This window comes from Dermacentor albipictus, chromosome 1, assembly GCF_038994185.2.
Source record: "Dermacentor albipictus isolate Rhodes 1998 colony chromosome 1, USDA_Dalb.pri_finalv2, whole genome shotgun sequence".
In the NCBI taxonomy this organism is placed as follows: domain Eukaryota; kingdom Metazoa; phylum Arthropoda; class Arachnida; order Ixodida; family Ixodidae; genus Dermacentor; species Dermacentor albipictus.
The window spans coordinates 413,230,218-413,254,575 of NC_091821.1; the positions used below are offsets into that span (position 1 = coordinate 413,230,218).

A 24,358-nucleotide genomic window follows, 5' to 3' on the forward strand; every position below is an offset into this window, starting at 1 on the left:
CAGTTTGCGTCTTGCGCATGCGCAGTGGCTTAGACGCTATTTCTTTGGGGCCCCAAAACGTTTGGGGCCCCTATTCTAAAACTCTCCACGCGCTCGCGCATCCCGCAAACTTTTGCTGTTGACTGTACATGTATACCAAAAAAATTACCAATGTGGTCAAACATGGTAATCATGTTTTAGTTTTATGGAAATTTTGAAAAAATCTTCTGTGGCAGACAGCATAATTCTGACAACTTGAGATGAATTATTCGAAGAGGCGAACATTACAAGAAATCAAAACACATATTGAATTGATTAACTAAAAATCACTATTTCACTTCTTAATTAATTATGTTACGGCACATATATTGCAATTTACGAATTGCATCCGGTGAGTTTGCAAGGCGCACCCTCTTGGAATGAATTTCTAGAATGACGACAGTTTGCAGATATGCGCCATCAAACTCGCCGTAAAAATGCACTGTTGTTCCACTTGCTCCTTTAACGAAACGCCCTTTCATGCCCTGAAGCGCAAGAGTAACTGGAACGGCCATGTATTTCGCCCCACACTTTGGGAAATATCTCGAAACTGGTGTCATCCTGGAAATTCATTTCAAGTGGATACCTCCTGCAAGCTCACCGGGTGCAATTCGTAAAGTGCAACCTGTGCCGTAATATGTAATTGATTATAAGTTAAATATGTGTTTCGATTCCTCGTGCTAATAATGTCCGCCTCTTCGCATGATCCATGTCAAGGAAAAGAATTATGCTGTCATATATATAGCTACCACAAATATATATATATATATATCAATTCCGTAAAACTTAACAATGGTCACCCCATATAAATGAGTGTGCGAATAGCCAACGTTTCGACAATGAGACCGGATTCCCTGGTTCGCCAGCCGCTAATCAATTGAAGTATCTGTCTTCGTGTGACCTCAGTGTCTTATCCGTGTGTTTGGGCTTTGAGCTGTTTCCGTCCTCACGCCTCGTGACCTTGACCGTTCGCGTGTGGCGTGGGTCCGCGACTCTGTATCCACAGGCTCCGTGGATCTTTGATCACGTACGCCAAACTGCTACAGACGTATGTACGTCCTGTGTGATAGCTGCTTGTTCACCCTTTCCCGTACAGCTACGCTTAACGTATAGACAGCAACGTCTCGTACTGCTGCTGGAAAGGCAAACGCTCAGCCCATGTATCCTAATATTCGGAAATAATATTCCACGATCAAGCGTTCCGAATGTAAACCAAACGATCGCGTGTATATACCAGCAGCGGAGGGTAGCATATGACTTTGCGCGCCACAGTCCTGGTTGGGCCCCTCGTTGATGCTATACTGGACCCACCCATTTCAAAGCAGCTTTTGGAGCAGCCAAAAATGCCTTTCGAAGTATATTGACATGCGGAGCAGGTAAATGAACACGATTGTAAGCTATATTATATTGAGCTCTTACAGTGGGCAATACATGTGAAAGCAGTAAGTGGACACTGGTTCATAAATTCGAATACTAAAAGGAACTCACCTCAGCGCCCCCCCCCCCCACCCACCCACGATCCCCCACCCCCCCTTTTTTATCGTACTCCTTAATGTGGACTGCGACGAAGCAGTGGTGTCCTGAGTGTGCTTTAAAAAAAAAAAAATCACGTAAGCATTTGGACGTGCTACGTGCAGAATTCAGAAGCGTTTTGAAAAGCTTCAGCGTGATATATCTTACACTTAAGATGGAGCACTTTCTTTTTTTAATGGTACTGCCAGTGGTATTGAACATTTACTTGTTTTCGCCTGTGCTGTGCTTCACTGACAACCATATGTCTACTTGAAGCACTGCGATGGTCGACAATGCCGGAGCGATTCGCTTTCGCTCGTCACGCAGCTCGATGTGCGTTGAGCATAGTCGCGAAGTGCATGCAGACACACGTATTACGCGCGTGACCTTTGACTGCATGTGTAGCGCTGTCAGATATTGGGCCGTGATCGGCGAATTCAGGTTGGAGCTTCCTATCCACACGCGAGCCTTCGCCATTCCGTCCGGTAAGCGCAAAAACACACTTCGCGAAAGCGTTCGCGGTATAGTTGCCGGCGTGTCACCACCGCGGACTCGATCTCGGCTTGCGGCCACCAAGCCCGTGATCTCACGCCCAATCAACGAATTCGTTTCACTGTTCCGAACATATTTGGAAACCATCTCGCCGCGACTATCCTGCCCGCCACCGCGTCAGCTGGCAGCGAATTTTTGTCACGATACATCAAGGCTTAACCAGCGGCGTTTCGTCAGTATCCAGCGGCGAAAGTCGCTGTTCGGTGCCGAGTCGACCGAAAATCTTGGTAGGGGCCGTTTACGCCATTTTTACGCCGTGAAATCACCGCGCCAAGAAAAGCGGAGGATAGGTGACAAATTGGATAGCGGTAGAGTTGTTCACGGCCGCCATGTCTGCGCCGATGTGCGCGTTAGGTTCGAAAAAATTGAGGGAGTAACACCATATAGCGTCCGAAACTTCGCTCACAGCGTTTTACATTGACCATACAAGGGCACGGGTTCTGGCTCGGCGCCAGCACGTTCCCTCGCTGCCGCCAGAAAATCGAGGTTGTCTCGTTGCCTATGCGAGCCGTACGCGTCGTGGTGGAAGGTACTACATGTATACGGACAGCAACCCACGGAAGAAGCAGGAGTGCGATCCATGACTTGGCCCACCGCGGAGCTAATGCAGCCACTGCTCCACGCTATGCCAATTCAGAACGCTTGAGGGTACAGTGCCGCTTTTTGAAAGCGCAAGCGACCCCTTCGGCGCATAGTGGGCTCAGACTTCCCACATTTTGCTGAAATGTAGCAGGATGCAGCAGAGTTCGGGCCTCTCGGCGCATTTGGCGCATACCGGGCCCTCTGTATCTTATATCGCAGAGCACTCACTTAAGTAAATAAATATTGATTCTGGTAGCTTTTGCTTTATCCCAGGTTCGTAAAATAAGAATCGGTGAGCATTCCCCGGCGTCTATCAGAATACATCAACGAAACGAATGATTTCTCCCTGTAAATTGGTTTCTACCGCCGAGTGACTGAGCCACAGGAGAAACACGCTATCCCTAACCAAGGAGGTTATATGCTAGTAAGTTCTGGTATATAACCTACTTGTCCCTAACATATGCGCGGGATTCAGAGTTATCGGTCTTTATTTCCACCTGAACATTGATTTTTTTCTTTGGTGAAATATTTTTCTAGACGGATTTTCGATGGACCTTAACGGTGTATCATTTTTCGCGTGAGGCCTATTAATTTGGTGACTATATATATCTGGTTCTCTAATTCTCTTGACTGAAACGTGTTGTATGACTGCAGATTCTGAAATATGAAAATGACCACATCATTATGCGTGTTTGCATGTCGCGACACCAGCGGTCCTAGGCGTTACTCGGAAGAATTAATTCTGTTAACTTTGCCGCTAATAACGTAAGTTTCAGAAGACTAACCAAACATTTTTGTGTTAACTACTTATCAGAACCTTGGAGACAGTGTTTGTATGGTATATATGGAAGCAGTCGCATTTTAATGCCCCCACTATTTTTTTTTCTTTTTAAATTTTGAAAACGCACTTGATTTGAGGATGAAATATCCATCACGGCAAAAGTGCCGTCTCAGCTTCGGGTGCAGTAAACTGCTACCACTTTGAGTGGCGCGTACTGCTATAATTGTTACTCGATGCAGCTATTGGCTAGCTGTAGAATCTCCGAGCATACCGAAGCGCGAGCTTTGCACTTTTGCATCACTGCCGCCCATTCCTTCGAAGCCACTTCTTCGACTGGCTGTTTGTGCTCGAGTGGCTGTTTGTACCACAATACACAGGCGTGGATCCTGACGCAGTTCGGAGACCTTTGATTACATAACCATAGAAGCGCTTGCCCGGAGGGATTAGCACATTCCTAACCGATTCAGTCGCGCTCACGTTGAAGTAGCCGCCGCGAAGCGAAGCGCCACCGTTAACTCGGGTTTTCGAGCCGAGATGGCACTGAGTCGGCGCGGCGAGCGCCCGGCGGCCGCCGCGCGAGGCTCCCGACGGGTCTGACGTCAGCTCGAGCGACTCCCGTCGTACCCTTCGCGGCTGGCTGAGCATGGCCGGTCGACGTTTCCAGTGATTGCCGAGTGCTGTGGTCATTCCCTTTGTTCTTCCTCCTTTGGATGCCGTGCTCAAGACAAACCCCTTGGCCGTGCTCAGCCATTGTGCTTCGCCGCTGCTCGACTGCTCGGGGCTCCCAGGGCGACCGCTGACCGGCCAGATGTTCAGCTGACGTGCGTAGCCTGTGCGGATCATGGAGACTGTCGCGTAGGCCTAAACCTGGTGGGATCGATACGCTGCGAGCATCGTGCGGTCATGCTCTTTATCTAGCTCTCAGCTGTGTGTATCTGTAGGGGAAAAAAAATAGTACGCCATGCAGCAAGCCCCCAATGTGCCGGAGGCACCTCCGGCGGAGTGCAACATCAAAGTCGTCTGCCGGTTCAGGCCGCTCAACGATGCCGAAGAGCGTGCCGGCAGCAAGTTCATCGTCAAATTTCCCTCGGGCTCGGAGGATTGTCTCTCGATAGCGGTAAGTTCTGTGCACCTTTTTGCGTTTCTACAAACCCCCACGAGCTTTTGTGACGGTCAGACGCGTCGTGCGCGAGCGGCAGAAATTTTTTTCATTGATTCTCCGTATCGTTTACCCGTACACTCCTAGGCGTTGCCCCGGCTCGATCGCAACGGGACTCGCAGACGCATTGCTCATTTCTTATTTTGTGTTCTCGCCGCCCTTCTTTCGCACATGTGGCAGAAACTCAACCAAAACACTGTCAAAGGTATGTCAATGCGTTTATAGTCGTGCCTATCTAATAGCCACAGTGGCAGCTTCAGCATCGTTACAGCAAATCTTGGTGTTTGTTTTCGGCGGAACGGGGGCGCATTTACAGCTGGCGGCATTGCTGATGTGTGCGTGTGCCTGCCCATGCCTGCCCCTTCAGTTTGAGGTGCGCAGTCACCATTGCCCAAGTTTTAGCCTGATATTTCGAGCACGGTCAGTCCTTGCAGCCGCTGCGCCGCTCATGAAACTTTTCTTCGTTGCGCCATTTTTTTTTCGCCTTCTCTATTCTTTTTTCTTTGTTGCTTCATACTGATCGTAAACGCGGGTTTTGCGCGAAAAATACACAAAATGAAATGATTGGTAAGCTTGTTTGTGTAATTGAAATCCACAGTGGTCTATCTTAGAAATGGTGACACGTTCACAGCGTCCGCGCCATCAATGCAAGCAAACAAGCAGGCGGGTTTCGTATGCAGTACTGTCGCAAGCGGAGCCTCGTATTGTGTCGCGCTTGTGATCGGTGACGTGTGACGCAAGCTGAGTTGGCAACGGACAGCTCAGCTGCTCGCTCTCTTCCGATCACTCCAACTCGAGCCCCCGTTCCGCCGTGGAAACTTTCTGCTGTGTACTGGAGAGATAGCGAGGACGATAAAGGTTAACAATCTGAAATCTCTGTTGACCGAGACTCACCGACGATAGTCTTCCCACCTTCCTCCCCCTCCCTCCAGACTGCGTTAATTCCGAGAACTGCAAATGAAGATTATTGCTTGTATCGCGGAAGAGTTTGCACATGATCGTTTCTTGAATGAACATATGGTAACCGTTTTCTGTTTTTCGTAATTGAAGCGAAATTGCGTAAGGCCATTGGAACACTGACGGAATCGAGTGTGAGATGCCAGATTCCACATGTGCACTATACTTGAGATGATTGCAGCGATTTTATTATGTCCTTAAACATGTTTTATCGAGCCTGGTGTCCACATGTCGATGTTGTCACCACGTAAATGCCGTGGAAGATATGTCGCAAGATAGCGAGATGGCTCCTGGGTAAAAAAAGCAAAACAAAAACAGCAGCAGCAGCTGTTTTCATTTCTGCAGCAAGTAGTAGTAGAAATACAGTTGGGAAGTTTTCATGATCGCTAGCGCCAGCATTACGCTGTTGAATTCGAGGTCCAAAACGCATTAGAAACTGTTTCTTTGTATATGCCAGCGAATTATATACTACAGGCGAACCATCGGTGCGGTTGTCCTGCGCCCTGAACCTGCAGATACTTAGAGGCTGGCGGTGAATAATTCAAAGAAAACTGCCTTGCCCGCATCGCCATCTATATATATATATATATATATATATATATATATATATATATACGGACAAGGATAGCATGGGAAAACGAAACTGAGCTGCCGCTTAGTAATGCGGAGACTGTCTCGCCAACGTCTAGTCAGCGGCGACCACGGTGGTGGCGGAGATAGCGAGTTCTTCCGCTTGCGTTGGTGTAACGACCGAGTTTTCGGTCAGCAGATCTTGCGCTGGCCGTATGAAAGAAATAACAGAGAAAGAATGAAAAAGATAATCACGACGCGTTTACCTTATGACGAGCTTTGGGACACCATACGTGAAGCTTCGATATTTCAGTCTACACATCGAAAGACAACAGCGCTTTTTCTCTTTAGCACAAACAAAAAAAAAAGTTGCGGGTATAGATCTTAACTCTCGAGTCTATTTCTTCGTTGCTTCACCCTCCCATCTGCGCCGTTTTTACAGACAGGTGGGTCACAACTCGCCCTGTTATATTCACTTTTGCATATGTCGGAGGAGGTGAGGCGTTGACCTACTGAGCACCGAAGGAGCCAAGTCCTTGAACTCTTGGGAAAGAAAAAGAAAAGAGTACTCGTGCGTCGCTAGTTCCAGAATGATTTTCGTTTTTTTTATTGTTAGAAATCGAAGCAAAAGATAAAAATGGCAAAAAAAACATATTGTCAGCGGTAGGCGAATTTTCCAGCTACTCTTTTGGTGGTTATTTGGCTCGCTGTATTCAGAGCCGCCCACTTTCCGTGATTCATCTCGCGAAGTGCATAGCGAGGGTTTCGAACATGATGGCCCATCACGTTATTCCGCGTGGTGCTTGCGGTTCCAGAGGTCCGCAGTATCTCACAAAAAGTTTTCGTGACACTCGACGTCGGCAAAGCGACAAGATCTTTCACCAGTCTTCCGTGACAGAGATTCCTCTAGCACTCCTGTCTCCCCGAATCGGAGAGCGAGTGGGGGAGCCTGTATAGTTAGGTCTGGTCGCGCGTATAATGCCTTCGATACTTTTGGCAACGACTGCACGCAAATACCGACGCAAGCAGCGTGGGCTATACAACCACCTCCTTAGCTCGCTTTCTGGAGCATCGCACGCGGAGGTCGTAGGTCCGTATCCCACTGCTAGCGTTTTGACCTCCACATTATCTCATTTATTTTATCGTGGAATATCAAGCCGGAAAAAAAAAACAAGAAACGCAACGAAGACGTAGCCCGATGTCCATTTGCATTAGACAAACGTGTGAACTGGGCCGTGCGCAGCTTTGTCTAGTCTCGCTATAGCGAACCGAATTTCTCGTCTCAGTATAGCGAACCGAAGCCACACGTCACTTCCTCGAGTTTGAAGCTGCTAGTGCGATTAAGCTCGCTTCTCTGTTGTTCTGTTGGTTAGACGTTCGTATGCGTGAACACGACCCGACCGCGCGATGTAAGACGCCAGGATGAGAGAGTAGAGCGCAGCAGCGTGCACGTCGCGAACTCGGTTGTTTGGACCGACTGCGTCGAAGCGCGGTAACAGAGCGCACTAATTGAGCGTCCTCCCCTTCGGCGAATGGCCCAGACGCGGCACTCGTTAAGCGAAAAGACTATCGTCACGATGCCGACTTGCAGTTTTCATTCAGCCCGACTAGGCGGCTCGACTTGCTTTCATCGCGGTGTTCACACGAACGGTCGGTATGTCTAATCGTGGACGTCGTAGTTATCTGTTGCGCGCTGTTGTAGTCCTGATAATACGGCATCTCGTGGCTGAAGGAGTGTGGTATTGTTAATGCCAATCGAATCGGAAGCGCTTGTCTGTTGCCCCTTCCTAATCGGATGATGGGATGCCTTATCGCAGTAGATCCCTGTTTTTTCCACTGAACTAGACGGCCTGTCAGCTGCGTTAAAGTGCGGTGCTGGGGTCATGTTTGAGTTGCGAGATTCTGGCGTAGACAGAATTAAGATAGGCTTTCATTTCGAAATGGCATGACTTGTAGCGGTGTAGGATTTTTTCATTGTAAACACGTTAGGCGCCTTTTGTCTTAAGCGTGTTTTCAATGTTACTTTATTCTGCCCTTGTAAGAGCGAGTTTCGGCAGTCTTTGAATTGCTTTTTTTATAGTTTCCTTTTTTTGGGGGGGGGGGGGCGTATATTTCTACGGAAGCGTTTGAGTGCCGCCATGTTGTGGCTGTTAGCTCTGCAGTTTTCCTCTGTAACAGCCAAATGCACGCTAGTGTGTACATTCGATTCGAATGCATGAAAGTTGTTGTACGAATGTGCTTGGTGTTTCTCAAGACCATGTTAAATTCACTAAAGTCATTTCCTCTGACTTAAGCTTTCGGCCTATTTCTCTTGGACCATAGACAATGTATGAACAACGCACAAGAACGTCTAGTTTTATAAAGGGAATAGCTATCCTTAGCTCTTTCTGCGGAAGATATTGTGGTTGGTCGGTGGTCAGACTCTGCAAAGAAGACGGTCTTTTCTCTCTCTCTCTCCCCTTGTTCGGCGGCTCGTTCGTTCTGGCTAGTCGCTTACATTGACAATCGTCGTCGATGGTTTCGCACATTTTTTTTTTTTTAATCGACTCTCCAAATAAGTTTTCTCTGCGGGCTGCTGTTAATGATTTCGCAGTCATCTTTGTTTAGACGAATCGCATGTCGCAGGGGGCACACACCCGCCCAAGTCTATTCTCGAAGGCGCTGCGCTCTGACGGCAGTGTATGTCTGTGAACTGTAGTAGTACGGAGGAAAATATTTTAATCTCACATAGGCCTGCGCGTCACTTTTGATACGATCTCCAAACTGCACTAACACAATGTACTTAGTAGTGGTTCATTTTTTCATCTTTTTCTTTTTTTTATGCTGGAGTAAGCTTTCAGTTTTGGTAACTCAGGATCGATATAGATATACAAATTGAAGTAATCAATTATTGCACTAGGTAACTTACAAAAAATGTAGTTTTTTGTAGAATGTACACCATGTGGACATAAATAACCATCTTCATCACCACCAGTATATCTTTATGTCCACTGGCAGGACGAAGGCCCTTCCCAGCGATCGCCAATTACCCCTGTGTTGCGCCAGTTGATTCCAATCTGCGCCGGCAAATTTCCTAATTTCATCACCCCACCTAATTTTCTGCCGACCTCGACACCGCTTCCTTTCTCTTGGCGCCCATTCTGTATCTCTAATGGTCCACCGGCTATCGTCTGCTCCCTGATTCACACCGCTCTTTTCCTGTCTCTTAACTTTGCGCCTAATATTTTTCGTTCCATCGCTCATTGCGTGGTCCTTAACTTGTTCCCGAGCTTCTTTGTTAACCCCCGAGTTTCTTCCCCATATGTTAGCACCGGCAGAATGCAGTGGTTGCACACTTTTCATGAATAACGATTTCCTTCGTGTGGGAATGGTGCTTGGGATTTGTAGAATGAAGAAGTGGGTAACGGGACAGACCTCCTTTCTCCGCGTGCAAGTTCTGCTCGTTGAAGCAGATTGTCGGCTCATCCTTTGATCCCAAGGATCCTCCGTGAACCGGCCCCGTCCGGTCCACGTAAACGTAGCCATAGTGTTGTTCTGGTTCGTCGGTTTGGTTTTACTGGTCGTTGTTGCAAACTGCTCGAAAATTAAACCACGCGAAGCCAACAGAAAGGTGAAGCCAAGGAAAGCATAGTGTAAGTTAGTAGGATAGGAATAACTTTATTAAAATGCCGACAACCGACGGTTTAACGCGTCGTGACATTGGCCAAGCGTCGACCCGGGGTTACGCCCTACCCTGCACTACCCCGGGCCAATTCGACCCATTTGTGGTGGGTCGTGAGGCTTGTACTTTTCGAGCGCACCCCGGGCCTGCTGGATGGCCCGTAGTTGAGTGTCCTTGTCTGTAGACTGCACTGCACTTTGAAGTTCGGGCGGGTGTGTCCAGCAGGTAGCTTCGGTCGGGAAACCTGGCACAGTCCCACATGATGTGTGCCGTTGGTCCGCCGGACCCACTGCACAAACAGCGATTTTTGTTTCCATTTCTTTATTATCTGTAAGCTGTGTCTGCCATCGTGGGCTGCGACGAGAGATGTGCCTGCCGTCGCTGCAGGCCGAGGTGAGTTGTCTTTGTGCAGAGGAGATTCGGCGCGTGCGGCGCCTCGTGTCGGGAAGCCACCACGCAAAGAAGCGTGGTCCAGCCCGCCCGTTTCTTTTGTCTCGGTCGGTCGCAGCGGCGCGTCATCTCGGCTGCAAAAGCAGCGAGAGTTTGTGTCCTTGACACGCTGTTGTCTGTGCTGCACCTGCCGTCGGTGTGGTTTTGTTGCGTGTGACGAGAGGGAGAGAGGGAGGATTTTTGTTTGTTTTTTCTAACGTGTACGCCGCCACCTCTTTCAGCCACCTCCACCTGCTCCTCCAGCGGCGGCACCCTCCTCTCCCACTGCTTCCTACGGCGACAGCGCAGCGGCGGCCCTCATTTTTCAAGGCTGCATCTCTTTATTTTTCTCCTGGCTTACGTGTCTGTCTGTTGTTCCGGATGACTCACACACGGCGGGTCATTCGTCAAGCTGCGGCTGCAGCCCGCTCCGCCGCTGTCGCCGATCGCGGCCGATTATATTCCCGCTGCGAGAAGCGGCAAAGGGCGCGCGCGCCCTGAATTAGAAAGCGAAAATGCGTTGGCCGCCGCGCCGATCGGTGCGAGAGAAGGCTCCGCGGCTTTTCCTTTTTTTTTTTTTCTCGCTGGCCGAGCTTTCAGCCGCCTCCCTTCATTATCATTTTTGTTTATACCTTATTGGTTGTCTCGCTTTCATCTTAAACGTTAGGCTGGTTCTTTGAAGTACTTTTCGAATGCTTATTTGCTGCTGCCGTTCCGGCCCTTGGTGTTCTCTTTCTGCTCGATACTTTCCCCCCTCCTCTATCGGAGAGCTGTCGCAAGCGCTGGCTTCGACGAAGCAGGAGCGGCTCGCTATTGTCGAGACCCGCATGCGGGGGAAAGTCATTGTTTCCTCCGCCATGTACTGGGTGTCGGTCGTTTGGAAGCCGCGCTTTTTTTTTTTCTCTCTCCTGCTTGTACTGTTGACAGGATGTGCACGGTCCGTTGCCCGGACATTAAGAAAGAACAGTGAGGAAGCTTAGCAGCGTGAAGGCTGCATCCCGTGCATACGTGGACCTTATAGCGCACTCTGGCTAAGGGACGCTGGCGTGCGGCTCTGCACAATACACCACGCACTGCATTGTGCTTTCACTGGCGCACGGGCGAAGCATTTATTTGTTTTCTTTTTCTTTAGTTTATTTTCCGCTTGTTCTGTGCTTAATGGCGGAGCGACCGTCTCGACTTGTTCTCTGATGGCTAACGCCGTAGATTGTCGGATATGAAGCGCGGAATTAACGCGTAAAGACGATATCGTGAAACCCACTCGGTGTAATGCGGGGCTGAACGAGAAGGGGAAACCGAGTGGGCCAGATCCGCCGCTATGGCCGTGGGTAGTGCAATGCACGCGTAATGCGGAGGTTGTGGGTTCGGCCCACCACCGGCGGCAAGTTGTTTTTTCGTCCGTTTTCCTTTATTTAACTTACCAGTTCCACTCTTCAACTATAAACACCATTCTCTGTGCTTTCCTTGGCTTCATTATTTGTTGGCTTCGTTCTACTGTTTGATCTTGCAAGTTGAGCACGTACGGCAACTTGACTCGAAAGAGTCAAGCAACTCTCCCGCCAGTTTCTCGACACTTGCTTCCCGCCTTGCATCCGTAGGAGAACTGTATCTCATTGTTCGCCTTTGCTTGGCTGTGGCGCCAAGACTAAAGCTTACTTAGTAGAACTACGGAGGCGTATGCACGACCACTTTGCTCTATTCGCAGACTGGGTCATGAACATTGCTGGTTAATGGCCTGCACTTCACTCGACGCAGCGGCGTCTCGGCGCGTTCCTTCTACTTCCCCCCGTGTACCTCTCGCAGCCGCAGGTGCGTTTGGTGCCCTGCTTTTCGAACCAGCCTCGCCTTTCACGTGTCAGCCATTTCGTAAACAAACATTGACGGTCAGTTGCAAGAAAGAAAGAGAGAGAGAGAGAACTCCAGACAGAGAAATCGAAAAATACCTCCTGCTGCCGAAATGTTCGCGTGTGTTGCGCGCTGGTGTGTGCTCACTTCGAAATTTCATCTTTGCGGGAACGTATCAACCGCTCCCCGTCCACTTCAGCGGCGTAGAGCATTTGAAACAATGCGAATGCGAGTAGTGCGTGTAAAGGAGACTTTCGATCAGCGCTTTGAGCAGGAAATCGGATCACCGACCAAGTCAGTTCGATGGGGGCGAAATGCGAAAGTACCCGTGTACTTAGATTTAGGTAGTGCACGTTAAAGAACCCCAGGTGGTCCAAATTTGCGGAGTCCCCCCTACGGCGTGCCTCATAATGAGATCGTGATTTTGGCAGGTAAAACCCCATAATTTAATTTTTAACCGCCCAAGTCAAAATAAGCGTTTTTGATGTTGCGAGTTCTCTACGGAACCCTCGCTCACAATTACGTCTTCATCTGCGGAACCCCTACTCACGAGAGTGCGAACAAGAACACTACGAAGGGGCGTTCGGCTGTTGTGCGAACGAAGTTGTGCGCACGAAGTTGTGCGCAAAAGCACCGCACCTTGGGTGCATGTTAAAGAACGTGTTGTTCGAACTAATTTCGGTGCCCTTCACTACGTCTCTCGTAGCCCTTGCATTGCTTTGACGTAAAACCCAATTAGTTGAATCAATCAATCAATCAATCAATGAAAGCTCGTGAACGAGGGTGTTGTAGTTAATTCGAAGTGTCAAAACTTTCGTATTGACAATTGGTCAGTGACCCAATTTTCCACTCGACGTGCTTTTACCCGACTACACGGAATTCCTTCTCTCTTGGCTATATCAACGCCTCTAGACTAGAGGCAGACATGTGTGACACGAATCCTTGACTGGCGCAGAAGCGAGTTCTCAGTTCCCGGATTGTCGCATCGGCGTGTCCTTTCGACAGCATATTGCATCATCGATAGCGAATGCGTTGTAGCACAGGCCGCCAAATTATCAATTAGCATCGGTGGCAGTTCATAATGTGGCGTTTCAGTGCATTGTCGACTGTGTACATACGTATCGATCGCGTATTCTCGTGGGCTTATATTTCTGTTTCATATTGTCGCGCGCCTTTTGCAACTTTGCACTTATATTCGTAATTAAAACAGTTTTGTTGTTCGGCAAAAAAAAGAAAATCGTATACCGCGACCCCAATCTGTGAGAAGGTCATGTGGCCTCTTCTTCCGAACGAACGTACTTTGGGAGGCTTTTTTATATTCTTAATATACGCGTATACCTGATATATAGTCTGAAACGTCAAGCAGACTTTGGGTTCTTTGGTATGCAGACCGCTTGCGTCCCCTAATCTAACGCGCTGTGTTAAGCGAACTGAGGTGATCCATATAATCTCCTGCTCCAGCTTCCGGCTTTAGAAGCGTGTTTACCGCATAGCTGGCATTTCGGCGACAGCGTCCTGTCGGCGCTCTCGCGATAAGGAGATACGACGAATCTCCCTCTGCATGCACACCGCACCGTCTATGTGCCGCACCACTGTGACGCATGGCGTCGACCTACGTCACCGGATGCCGCCACCGAATGCCCCCCTTTGTTCTTTTGTCACGCCCCGTGGGTATGTCTTCGCCGTGGCAGTGCTCGCACCGAACACTGGCACCTAGGGTCGAGACACGTGCAGTATGTTTGTTTACTTCTTTTATGGCCTAAATATAGGTAAAAACCGTATTTCGTACGTAATTGGACTGTATTGCCGCTTCGGTTTGAGGGAACGTTAACGAGAAATACCAGCTCATACGCCTGCCTCGCGCACGCACCAGGTGACAAGTATTTTTAGCGTATTTGAGTATTTTTAGTATTTTTGCGAAAACGTCTCTGTCACGTCTTTTCGACTGTGACCAATTGCGTTGACCTACGATGCAGTAGCCAAAATTCCGGAACGGAAGCCGAATACCACGTTTCCCAGCCAAGTGCCAGCAGTAAAAGGAAGCCGCATTTTCTGCTGTGTTTAGTTGTGCGTGCCGATACGTTCGTGCGTTTTGTTGACGCCGAAGGAAACGCACCACGCCCTGCGCGCACGCCCAGCAGACCACGTGGAAGACGGATGAGCTCATACGTAATCACCTGGCATGTAATGATCTTCGCTCAGCTTCATTAACGCAGGCTGTGCGTGGCTATTTCTCGGGTTGCCCCGCCGCTTGCTCTTTCTTTCTTTACTTCTTTCTTTCTCTCTTTCTTTCTTTCTTTCTTTCTTTGTGCACCGGGCAACTTGTAATGGACTCCTCCAGCAGTATTTGCAGGCTTGTTGGCGTGGAGGTGCAGCATTATACACTGTGATTGGACGCCTTGCTACAAGTGCGTGTTGCTCGCGTGGAAACCTTGTACTATCGGCGTCAAATGAAATTTGAACAGCGGAGCGCGTGGACCAAGCATAAGTGAAGATATAGTGCGCGTCGTCCAGTCATCACCATTGACAGGCGCGCACATACGGTTTGGCCGCACTGCGCGATCCCCCTCTAGTGAGATAATGTCGCTTCTGTTCTGGTTCTTATAATTGAAAGGTAGAAAATGAAAAATAAAAATGAAGCTAGAATATTGCAGTTTACGGCGAGTCTTATCGCACAGATCGACGAAACAACAAGCGCTGTCGGCGCGAAGAGCGGTGCGCGTTGTGCAGTTTGCACCGTCATCGCAAGGTAGATTCGCCCTCGCGGTTTGCAGCTTGCGCGCCACATTCGTTCTTTCGATCGGCAAATTTGCGCTGCGCGGCATCGCTGGCAGCCGCGACGGCGGCCGGCATGCCGAGCGCGTTGTGCTGGATGTGCGCGCCTGTCAATGGTGATGACTGGACGGCGGGCACTATCAGTGGCGTAGCCAGAAATTTCGTTCGTGGGGGGCTCACTTTGCAGCTCGGCCTCCTCCTAATAGAATTAGTCGAGGGAACAATATATATGTGTGTATATATATATATATATATATATATATATATATATATATATATATATATATATATATATATATATATATATATATATATATATATACCTCTGTCATTCAACAACCATGCTTAATATTTCCTTACATATGCAAAGACCAGGGGAAAACCTAAATGACGCTTTCCTTTGTTAGAATGTATTGCGCAGGAGCAGCTGTCACCGGTTGTGTATTGAGAGTAATTGCTCCGAAATTATAGCCGCAACAGAAGGCACATATAAAAAGCAGGAGTTCTGCAATATATACGAGGGCGAGTCAAATGAAAGTGAGCCAATGCGAATATACGACAAACGGGGTACCTTATTTAAAAGTAGTCACCATGAATATTTAGACACTTGTCCTACTAACGAGTCGCGTAATTCCCGTCTCATAAGACTCCTTGGGTTGCCGCCTCAAAAATCTGTAAATGACTACACGTCATCTTCCGACACGAATCTGGTTCCCTTGAGCAGTTTTTTCAAATTTTACCAAATGTGGAAGACGCAAGGCAACAGGTCTGGGCTGCATGAGGGATGTTGCACCATTTCTCACTTTAATTTTGCCAGTTTTGTATTAACCACATCAGCGACGTGGGAACGGGCAACGTCGTGAAGGAAGATGTTCCCAATGCTCAATTTTCCACGTCGTTTGTTCTTAATTGCGACACGCAGCCGATCCGACCTTTCACAATATCTGAAACAATTTAGAGTCTCTCCAGGTTTAGAAAATTCGATCAATAACGGCCCCTAACGAACTAAAAAGAAGTCAACACTTTTCCGGCAGAAATGACGGCCTTTGTTTTCCTTGGGAGTGGTGAATTCAAATGTTTCCACTGTAAGCTTTGCCGTAGTGTTTCAGGCTAGTAGTAGCGGCACCATGAGTAATTCCCGGTCACAATTGCAGACAAAAAGTCGTCACCCTCATCTGGGGTTCTTTAACGCGCACTTAAATCTAAGTACACGGGTGTTTTCGCCTCCATCAAAATGCAGCCGCTGTGAGCGGGATTCGATCCCGCGACCCCGTGCTCAGCAGCCCAACACCATAGCCACTGAGCGACTACGGCCTTTTCAATTGTGTTGAGGGTGATTGCACGGTGGCTTTGGCCCGGGCATGGATCGTCTTTGTGACTTTCATGTCCTTCTTTGAACAGTTTGCTACAACGCTCCACAGTGGCCAATGAAACGCAATCTTCCACGCATACGGCAGCCATACGGCGAATAATTTCGTTTTGGGAAACATCTTCATTTGTCAAAAACCTCACGACACAGAGCTGTTCAACTATTGGAGGGTCCATTATGTCACGCAATCATGTTCAACCCAGTGTATGAGAGCATTAAAGAACATTTAACCTCACCTCTGCATGTCACTTGTAAATGAGATGCGTATGTACTACGCGCATGCCTCGAAAAAAATGAACCGAATCATTATTGCGCGGCGCGGGTTGTCTCACTCTCATTTCACTCGCCTTCGTACATTATAAATGCGAAGGTACAATGGAATATACAGATGTGAAGACACAGCTTGATACAGGGCAAAAAAGTTGTCACTGGAAACAAAGTTCACTGCACGTATACACAATAGCTCGCAACAAGATGTTTAAATATACGTATAAGTTTCCAATAAATCTACGTACCTAACAAAAAGCCACTATATATAATGCATCAAACAAGGCAAATATACAGGTTGCGCAACCACAGTTACACAGATCACAGCAGCCCCCCCCTCCCTCCACTCCCAAAATGTATCGCGTGCGACGGAAGGCGGCGCGCTTCTTCCCCGCTTTTCTCCCTTGCGCACACAAGACTGAGCCACCACCGTCGGCTTAACCCCTTCCCCCACGCTTTCACTCGCACATAGAGCATGCGGTCACGATGTTATCGCCCTTGGCCTTTTTTCATACGGAACATGAGGGCAACGGCAGGAATGCGCCTGGAGTCTTCATATAGCTGCTATCGCAATAATATAATAGTATCCGGCAACTGAAGCGTCCCGTGGCCCATTGCTTTCCGCAAAAGAAGTAACAAAATCGAACTTTCACCATGCGACAATTCGCTGCGCCACAACAATGCCTTTTTTTTTTCTTTTGTGGGGCGCGGAGGCGGCGAAATAGAATAACGCAAAGGAAAGCATGTTGGCTACAATCGAATGCCTACTTTGGGCACCTAGTGTGGCTACCGAAGGAATATCGAAGAAAACGTGTGACGCTTGGTCCACAGAAATTCATACGCATACTGCTCGGTATCCTACACCGGCGAGACAAAATTTTCCGCAGAGGCTGCGCTCAAGCGAATGCGTTGCAATCCGTCGAGTCCCCGCAGTGCTGGCGGCGAGCGACTATGCATTGTTTCTTTTTCTCGTCTGCTAGCCAGGAAGCGTCCAAAACTCTGCCAGGTGAAAATGCAGTCGGCCAGAGAAAAACGAACGCGCATCCAAGTGCGCCGCGGGGTTGTCGATGCAACACGAGAAAAACGCATGCGCTCTGTTTGGATCGGCAGCCCATGGGCTGCGAGAACAAAAAAAGAAAGATAAAGAGGCTCAATGCATCCTCGCGAATAAAAGTCTAGGTAGAAAAATACATAAGAAATTAGTTACAATGGTGGCTTTAGTGTCTTGACATGGATGCTTTGGCGCAGGTGAAAAAAAAATGTTCATATTCTTTTCTGTGACCTGATGGCACAAATGAACCGCCACAACGCTTGGTCTCGTCAGACCTCGCTGCGTGCTTTGTCAACTTGTCTGATAGTATGTCGATTTGGCTTGTCTCGTTGTATGGCCCGATGTACGACTTCGGAAAAGTCGATGCACCTTTGGCGTCAAATGTTTACAACAGCATTACACCCACAAAGTTCCGGAATTGAAAATCTAAAGCACGACTTTGGAAATGTCAATGCACCTTTCGCATCAAAATGTTATGAGAACTTTATACCCATAAAGTTTCAGAATTGAAATCCATGCGCTCCGTAGATAGTGCGGCCTCCGCGAGATGCCGAGACGAGACCGCTCGCCATCAAAACGCCCTTGAAATTTTGTGCTCGGTGGGGCTCCTTGCGTTACGATATACGAGTCCCGATGCATGGGCGTTTCCGCGAAATCTGGCCCGATTTCTCAATGTTTGCGCTAAAATGTCTTTTCGAGCGTGAATTAAGGACATTCTAGACAAAATCGAGCATGATTTCCGGCGCCGGGACGTGTTTTCGTCGGCGGCGCATGAGAGCACGAAAAAATTTCGGGGGGGGCTGAAGCCCCATAAGCCCCCCCCCCCCCCGGCTACGCCCCTGCGCACTATATCTTTACTTATGCTTGGTCCACGCGTTCCGCTGTTCAACTTTCATTTGACGCCGATAGTACGTCTCGTGCGCCGCTGAACAGCAAGAAAAGAAAGGAAGTGAAAAAGACGGTTGCGGAGAAATTACTGTCAACAAGGAGCTGCCGTTAGCGCTGTGCATGCCTTCACGGGTCCGTTGTGCGGGCGGCGCCTTGAATGAATGGGTCTCATTGACCATGAATTCCGTGCCCCTTGACTCAGTATCGCCGCTTCGCCATTGACCTTGAATACAGCGCTCGTGCGGGCCGCTTGGTCCTTACCTCGTTGCCGTGGGCAGTGCCGTACACTTAAATGCGGCACCGGCCTCGCTCGCGATCGGGTGAACGCTTCGTAAACGCTATATTTGCGATCCGCCCGGGCGCAAGTGAAGGAGAGCGTTGCAAGTGATTAAAGGCGGTCTGAGCTCGTAAGTGTCGGCGTGCACGTGCTGCTTCGGCGGGGCTCTTGCGTTGCGAGGCTATGGTCCCTAGAATGTTGACAGTATTCTAGGGGCCATAGCGAGGCTCATATGCGTGCTAACAGACTATAGGGGAGTGTGACCCCGGCTGACGCATAAGACTGCTAGCTTCAGTTCAGGTTATTTTTTAAAAAAATCCCGTTTGGAGGGTTGGTATATAGTCGTCGTAAGGAGAGTCCGCTGTACCCTTTAGAATGAGTCACATGTCGACGCGGTTGAGCTTGCGGGACCATCGCGACGACAACATAGGGCGATGCGTAAAAATTACCCCCCTTTCTTTAGACATTACAAGGGGAAAGGATGCCGACGACTGCATTAAACCTCGGTCCTTAGCTCTGTTTTTTCGCATTTCGTTGTTGGCAGCTAAACGAGCGCACGTGTTCGTCGCCTTTTGTCTCGGCTCTCGCTTGCTCCTGGCTCGTCATGGTGCCGCTCCCCTGACCTGCTCCCCCCCCCCCGCCTTCGCACGTGACGGCGAGAACGTTGAACCGACGCCGGCATGAAGGCCTACGCAGATTGTTCACTGTTTGTAACTGCATGAACATGTTGATTGCTGCGATTAAGGGCGGTGACTCAGCGTCCCGGAGCGCCGTGCGTCTGAAGCTTGGCACCGCCAACAGGTGCGTGGCGTTTGCTGGAAATAGAAGGGGAACTTTTGGGGGACGGTTGGTGGCGCGAGTCCTTTTTTTTTTTTCTGGGATGCTATTCTGGACACTGTCGAATTCCGCCATATTGTAGAATTCGCCATCTTGTCAGCTCTGAGTGGTTCGCAGGGCTACTACGATCTCTCTGCTTGGCTCAAAACGCCGACATGGTGGAATTCGGCAATATGGCGGCATTAGGCGGTCTGCAGAATAGATTCCCCCGGTGTAGATAAGAGCGGAAAAAAGCGAAGGTAGCGATGTAGGTTCTCTCTCATTTGCTTTAAGCGCAAGTTAGCTACGATGTGACTTCGTTCTTGTTCATGTGTCCGCGGCACGCCTCATTATGGTGCAAGCTTTCCACATCTAAATCGTGCACTCTGATTTAAAAAAAAAATAAAATCTTATTCGTCCCAATGCGTCTATTTGTTTCTTCGTTGGCTGAGGTGATTAACTTGCTTGCACTTAGTCGTTATCCGCTACTTGGAGAAGCCGCAGCTGTGTAATTGAAGGCGAAGCCTTTGCGATATCTTGTGCTTCGGGTCGTTATACACTTTAGTGGTGCTCTCTTACGTTGTCCTCTCTCAGCGATAAGGTTATCACGTTTTCGAGCTACTAGTGTACTTCGATATATCTAAAGCACCTCTGAGATGTCGACAGCCGTTCTCGAAAAGCAGCAGCCGATATTTCTTTGCGTCGCCTAAACACTGTCGTGCAGCGGATTGGCTGCAGGCCGCCGCTCTCTCCCCCGTTCCCCCTCCTCCCTCCTCCTCGTGGCGGCTGCGCGAGAGGGCTCTAGTTGCGGAGAGGAGGAGGACATTTATTTGCTTCCACGCCAGCGCTCGCGCCGTTGGAGAGGGAGAGAATAACTTTATTGAACTGGGGAAATAGGGATAGGGGATTAGGAGCTTGATGGGTGGCGCCCCGAGTTCAGGGCTCCACTGGCTTCTGCCGCTAGCCGAACGTGACAGGAAGCGCACACATGACTGTTCGCCACCCATATACTGCCACTACATATGTGCTCGTTACCGGCCTTGTTCGCTTACGCAACGAAACAAGAAACGCTGCTAAAATATCCTCACTGCAACAGTTTTACGCCTTCGATGGCATCATTCTTTTACGAGAAGCGTTCGGCTATTCGCTTGGCAAACATGGTCAATGGTTCGCGCGATTTTTGTACGCTGCTGCAAGCTCACTTTTATGTGTGTGTGTGCATAACCGGGGTAACCGAACTATCTCTTTCCTAACCTCCCCGCCTTTCATAATTTTCCCGTGCCTCTTCTGCCAGCGCGGCGACGTTGTGCACGTCGGCACTGCGCAGTATTCGGCGTCGTTCGTTTTAAATGAAAGCGCAACTAGACCGCCCCTCTGCGCGATTGCGTTTTCCTGACCCCTCCCTCCTCGTCGCCGTTCTGGCCCGTGGCTTATGGCAAGAGCGTTTCCGCCGGAGAAAAGTGCCCCCCCCCCCGCCCCCACTCCCCCCGCCACTCCTAGGAAATGAATGACGCGCGAGCGCGCTGGTTATTTTTGTCTTGGCGACTATGCATCCTTTTCCTTATCTATTTCCTAACTGTGACGCAATTGACCCGCGCAGTGGGGGTGAACGAATTGGTGGGACACTAAAGTTGAGGGAAGGGGAATGGAGGGAGGGGGGGGGGGGGCTACGTGCGCGCTGTGTCTATTTCTGGATCCTCCGCGTCATCACTATGACGGGGACAAAACGGATGTAGTAGGAAGGGAGGACAGAATTAGTGGATGGACGTATGATGTCGCGGACACGGGCTAATTCATTCTATTTGTTCTGTTGCCGTGTGCTCCAGGCCGCCGTATAGTTTATAGCTTGCTGGGAGAAACGGGCTGTCCTCTCTCTCTCTCTCTCTCTCTCTCTCTCTCCCCTTGTACATATTTGCGCCGCCTATTGAGGTCGGCGCAAATTGGAAGCCTCGCTCACGCGTCGCCTTCGCGTTGTTCGACGGTCGATCGTTAAGCCTGACGCGCGTGCCCGCTGCGTTCAAGATTTAGAGGAGCTGCGTATTCTGTTTCAGACGCAGTTCGCTGAAGGGCGCGCACTTACACTTACTGCGTTCTTGGCATCGAAACAGAAACGTTGGAATCTTTTGAAAACTATTTCTCTGCGTCCGCAACTGGGTGGACTGCGCGCGCTTGAACTTCCGAAAAACTATTCCAGGGGCACGAACGCGGTGGACTATTTTACGTACAGTAGAGTTTCATAAGTTTGCTTGATACGGAGCCCGGTACTTGAAGGGCCTGTAAGTTTAATGATGCATTTCTTTTTGTATTCGAGAAACAAACACTGATTGATTCATTGATTGATATGTTCGCTTTTGTTGTCTGGACATGCGGATACTTCAGATAATAAACGAAAATAAAAATCCAGGCAATAAAGCGATGTAACTCGTCGGTTAGATGTATTACTTACTTTTAAGCTAAATCGTGGAGTGCAATTAAAAATGGCGATTGCGATTTCTACATACAGATGAAGTCATTCCACGACGCACAGGAAAGAAATGCAGTGTCCTAGGAAGAAGTACGGCCATCATCGAAACGTTGCACGTCGCGTGCTTCCTTCCTTATTGCGTCGTCACCGTTCGCATGTATGATTTATTAAGGAAGTTATGTTTGTCGTTGTGAGGAAAGTGTAGGCATGTTATTGCGTGAATAGCGTGACTTGATGACGCACTATGTAGCCATGCCTAGACGCTGACATCCGGAACAAAAGCGTATGTCTTCTTTCTTTTTCTTTTTTTTTCATCGTGCGCTGTGCTGCCTAGTATACGCAGTGTCGCACTCCCGGTACCTCACCGCTACGACTATGTTGAGATGTCGGAAGGCTGTCCGCAACGTCGTATTCTACGCATAAGGAAAGCTGTCGTCATTACATAGTAAACAGCGCAAAACCGAATCTATAGAAATTAACAACACTTCGTTGTTCCGTGCTTGCGCTTTGGCCCTATTATGTCGTCATACCAACAAGCCTGGCTAATAACCATTTTTCAAGGCCTTCTCACTGCACGCGCGTGCGAACCCCCGTCCCCCACAGAAACTTGTATACCAGGATACCTGTCATAAAATAACACCCGCCTGGCCGGACCTTCACCGGGGGAGATGGAAAACAAACTCCCCCGGTCATGTTCTAGCCCGCTTCCCCCCTCCCTAAAAAAGATGTTGACTGCGCCACTGCTGGTCATAAGTATATATTGTTACTCTTCTTTGAGTAGCACGTAGCAATATTTCTTTTTTCATTTTGTCAAAAAAAAAAGGGGGTTTTACGTAAACGGCAAGGCGTCAATGCAAACGTTGTGGAGGATATCGAGAAATAACCGATATTCCGAGATTCCTTTCTCTCCTACGAAGTAGGAGAGGCAGCCAAATTCGTCATCGGGGCGTCCGCCCGCGTTGTCACGTGATGAAATACCGGGTACTTTTGATCGCCACGTATTCTTTTGTCAACCTTGTGTGCACCGCTGCCAGTGTGAACGAACCACGGGTGGCTGTACTGCTGTTGCCCGCAATCGCCCTATACGACAACAGCATCATTTCGAGCATCATTGCGAGGCTGTGTACAGGCTAACTTATAGCAATGGCTGTGGCAGCCTTGCAGGTCGAATGACGCCGTGCTACAGTCGTTACGAGCATCTCGATGCTCCGCGTGAAATTGATGCGCGACCTAATTACTTGAGACATAGCCGTATCGTCTCCATCTGACCGCGAGCCACCAGGTTGCTCAGCCGAAAGCGGTTGTTGCGGCACGAGATAATGAGACCTTCAGCGCACACCCCCTTTCCCAGGTTACTGTCAATAAGTGGTCGTCTCTCTCTCTCTCTCTCTCTCTCTCTCTCTCTCTCTCTCTCTCTATCTATCTATCTATCTATCTATCTATCTATCTATCTATCTATCTATCTATCTATCTATCTATCTATCTATCTATCTATCTATCTATCTATCTAATCTCTCTCTCTCTCTCTCTCTCTCTCTCTCCGTATAGGGCGAGAAGTGTCATCAGTTGGTTTGTTCATATAAGGAAAAAGAAAAAAAATAGGAGGGGGGGCATGCCGATTTGGCACAAAGCGTGGGTCTCTCCCGGTTACCGTTCATCCTGGGTGGCCAAGTCAAAGCTTCCAAGTCCAATTTCCGCATCGCTTTCGTTTAAATTATTAAATCATATTTAGTCATCATGATAATCCCTCTTCCGCCTGCAGCCGGTTGACCTGCGTTCCGTTTAATGCTTCTCGAATTCCCGTTGTAAGTTTTACCGACCCCTTTCTATACCCGTTCGACACGAACACCATAATAACGTAGGCCGGACAGATAATGCACCTCAGGCCGACCTCCTCGAGCTTTCCTCTTTGACTATCCCGCATGTGCGCATGTTTGCGCCGTTTCGCTCGGGAGCGGCGATAAGAGCGAGGCGAATCGCTATTTACAGTGCACACAGGCTCGAGTAAAATAAAGCCCCCCCCCCCCCCCCCCCTCCGCTTCCCCACCCCCTCCCGCGCCCAGGAGGTGTTGGCCCAGCGGAGAGCGATCGTTCCGCCTCCCTCGATCGTCGAAGCAGGGTCGGGTTGAAGCATTGTAGAACGGGTGCGGGCGAAAGGTCACCGCTGCGTCGTCGTCTTCTGCCGGGAGAGAAGCCGAGTCAGACTCACACGTGCAGCGCGCCTCGTCGTTATCTAGCTCGCGGCTGCCTGACCCGAGACGCGGCGGCGCCTTCGTTCCCTGCTCGTGTATACCCTATGATACAATCTGTTTCTTTTCTTCTTTCCTTTCTTTTTTGTGGGCAGGACGTCGTCTACATGGCGGCGCCGGCCTGGAAGACGAACGC

The 24,358-nt window shown here is 49.3% G+C and overlaps 1 protein-coding gene across 1 annotated transcript in view; it reads left to right on the top strand.

Moving 5' to 3' along the window:
- Positions 1-4,052: 4,052 nt before the first annotated feature.
- Khc (kinesin heavy chain) overlaps positions 4,053-24,358 on the top strand; it is a 132,674-nt gene continuing 112,368 nt past the window's right edge. Inside the window, exon 1 of the mRNA XM_065445722.1 lies at positions 4,053-4,562. Coding sequence (XP_065301794.1) covers positions 4,407-4,562 — 156 coding nt within the window. The 5' untranslated portion in view covers positions 4,053-4,406. The remainder of the gene's footprint in view (positions 4,563-24,358) is intronic.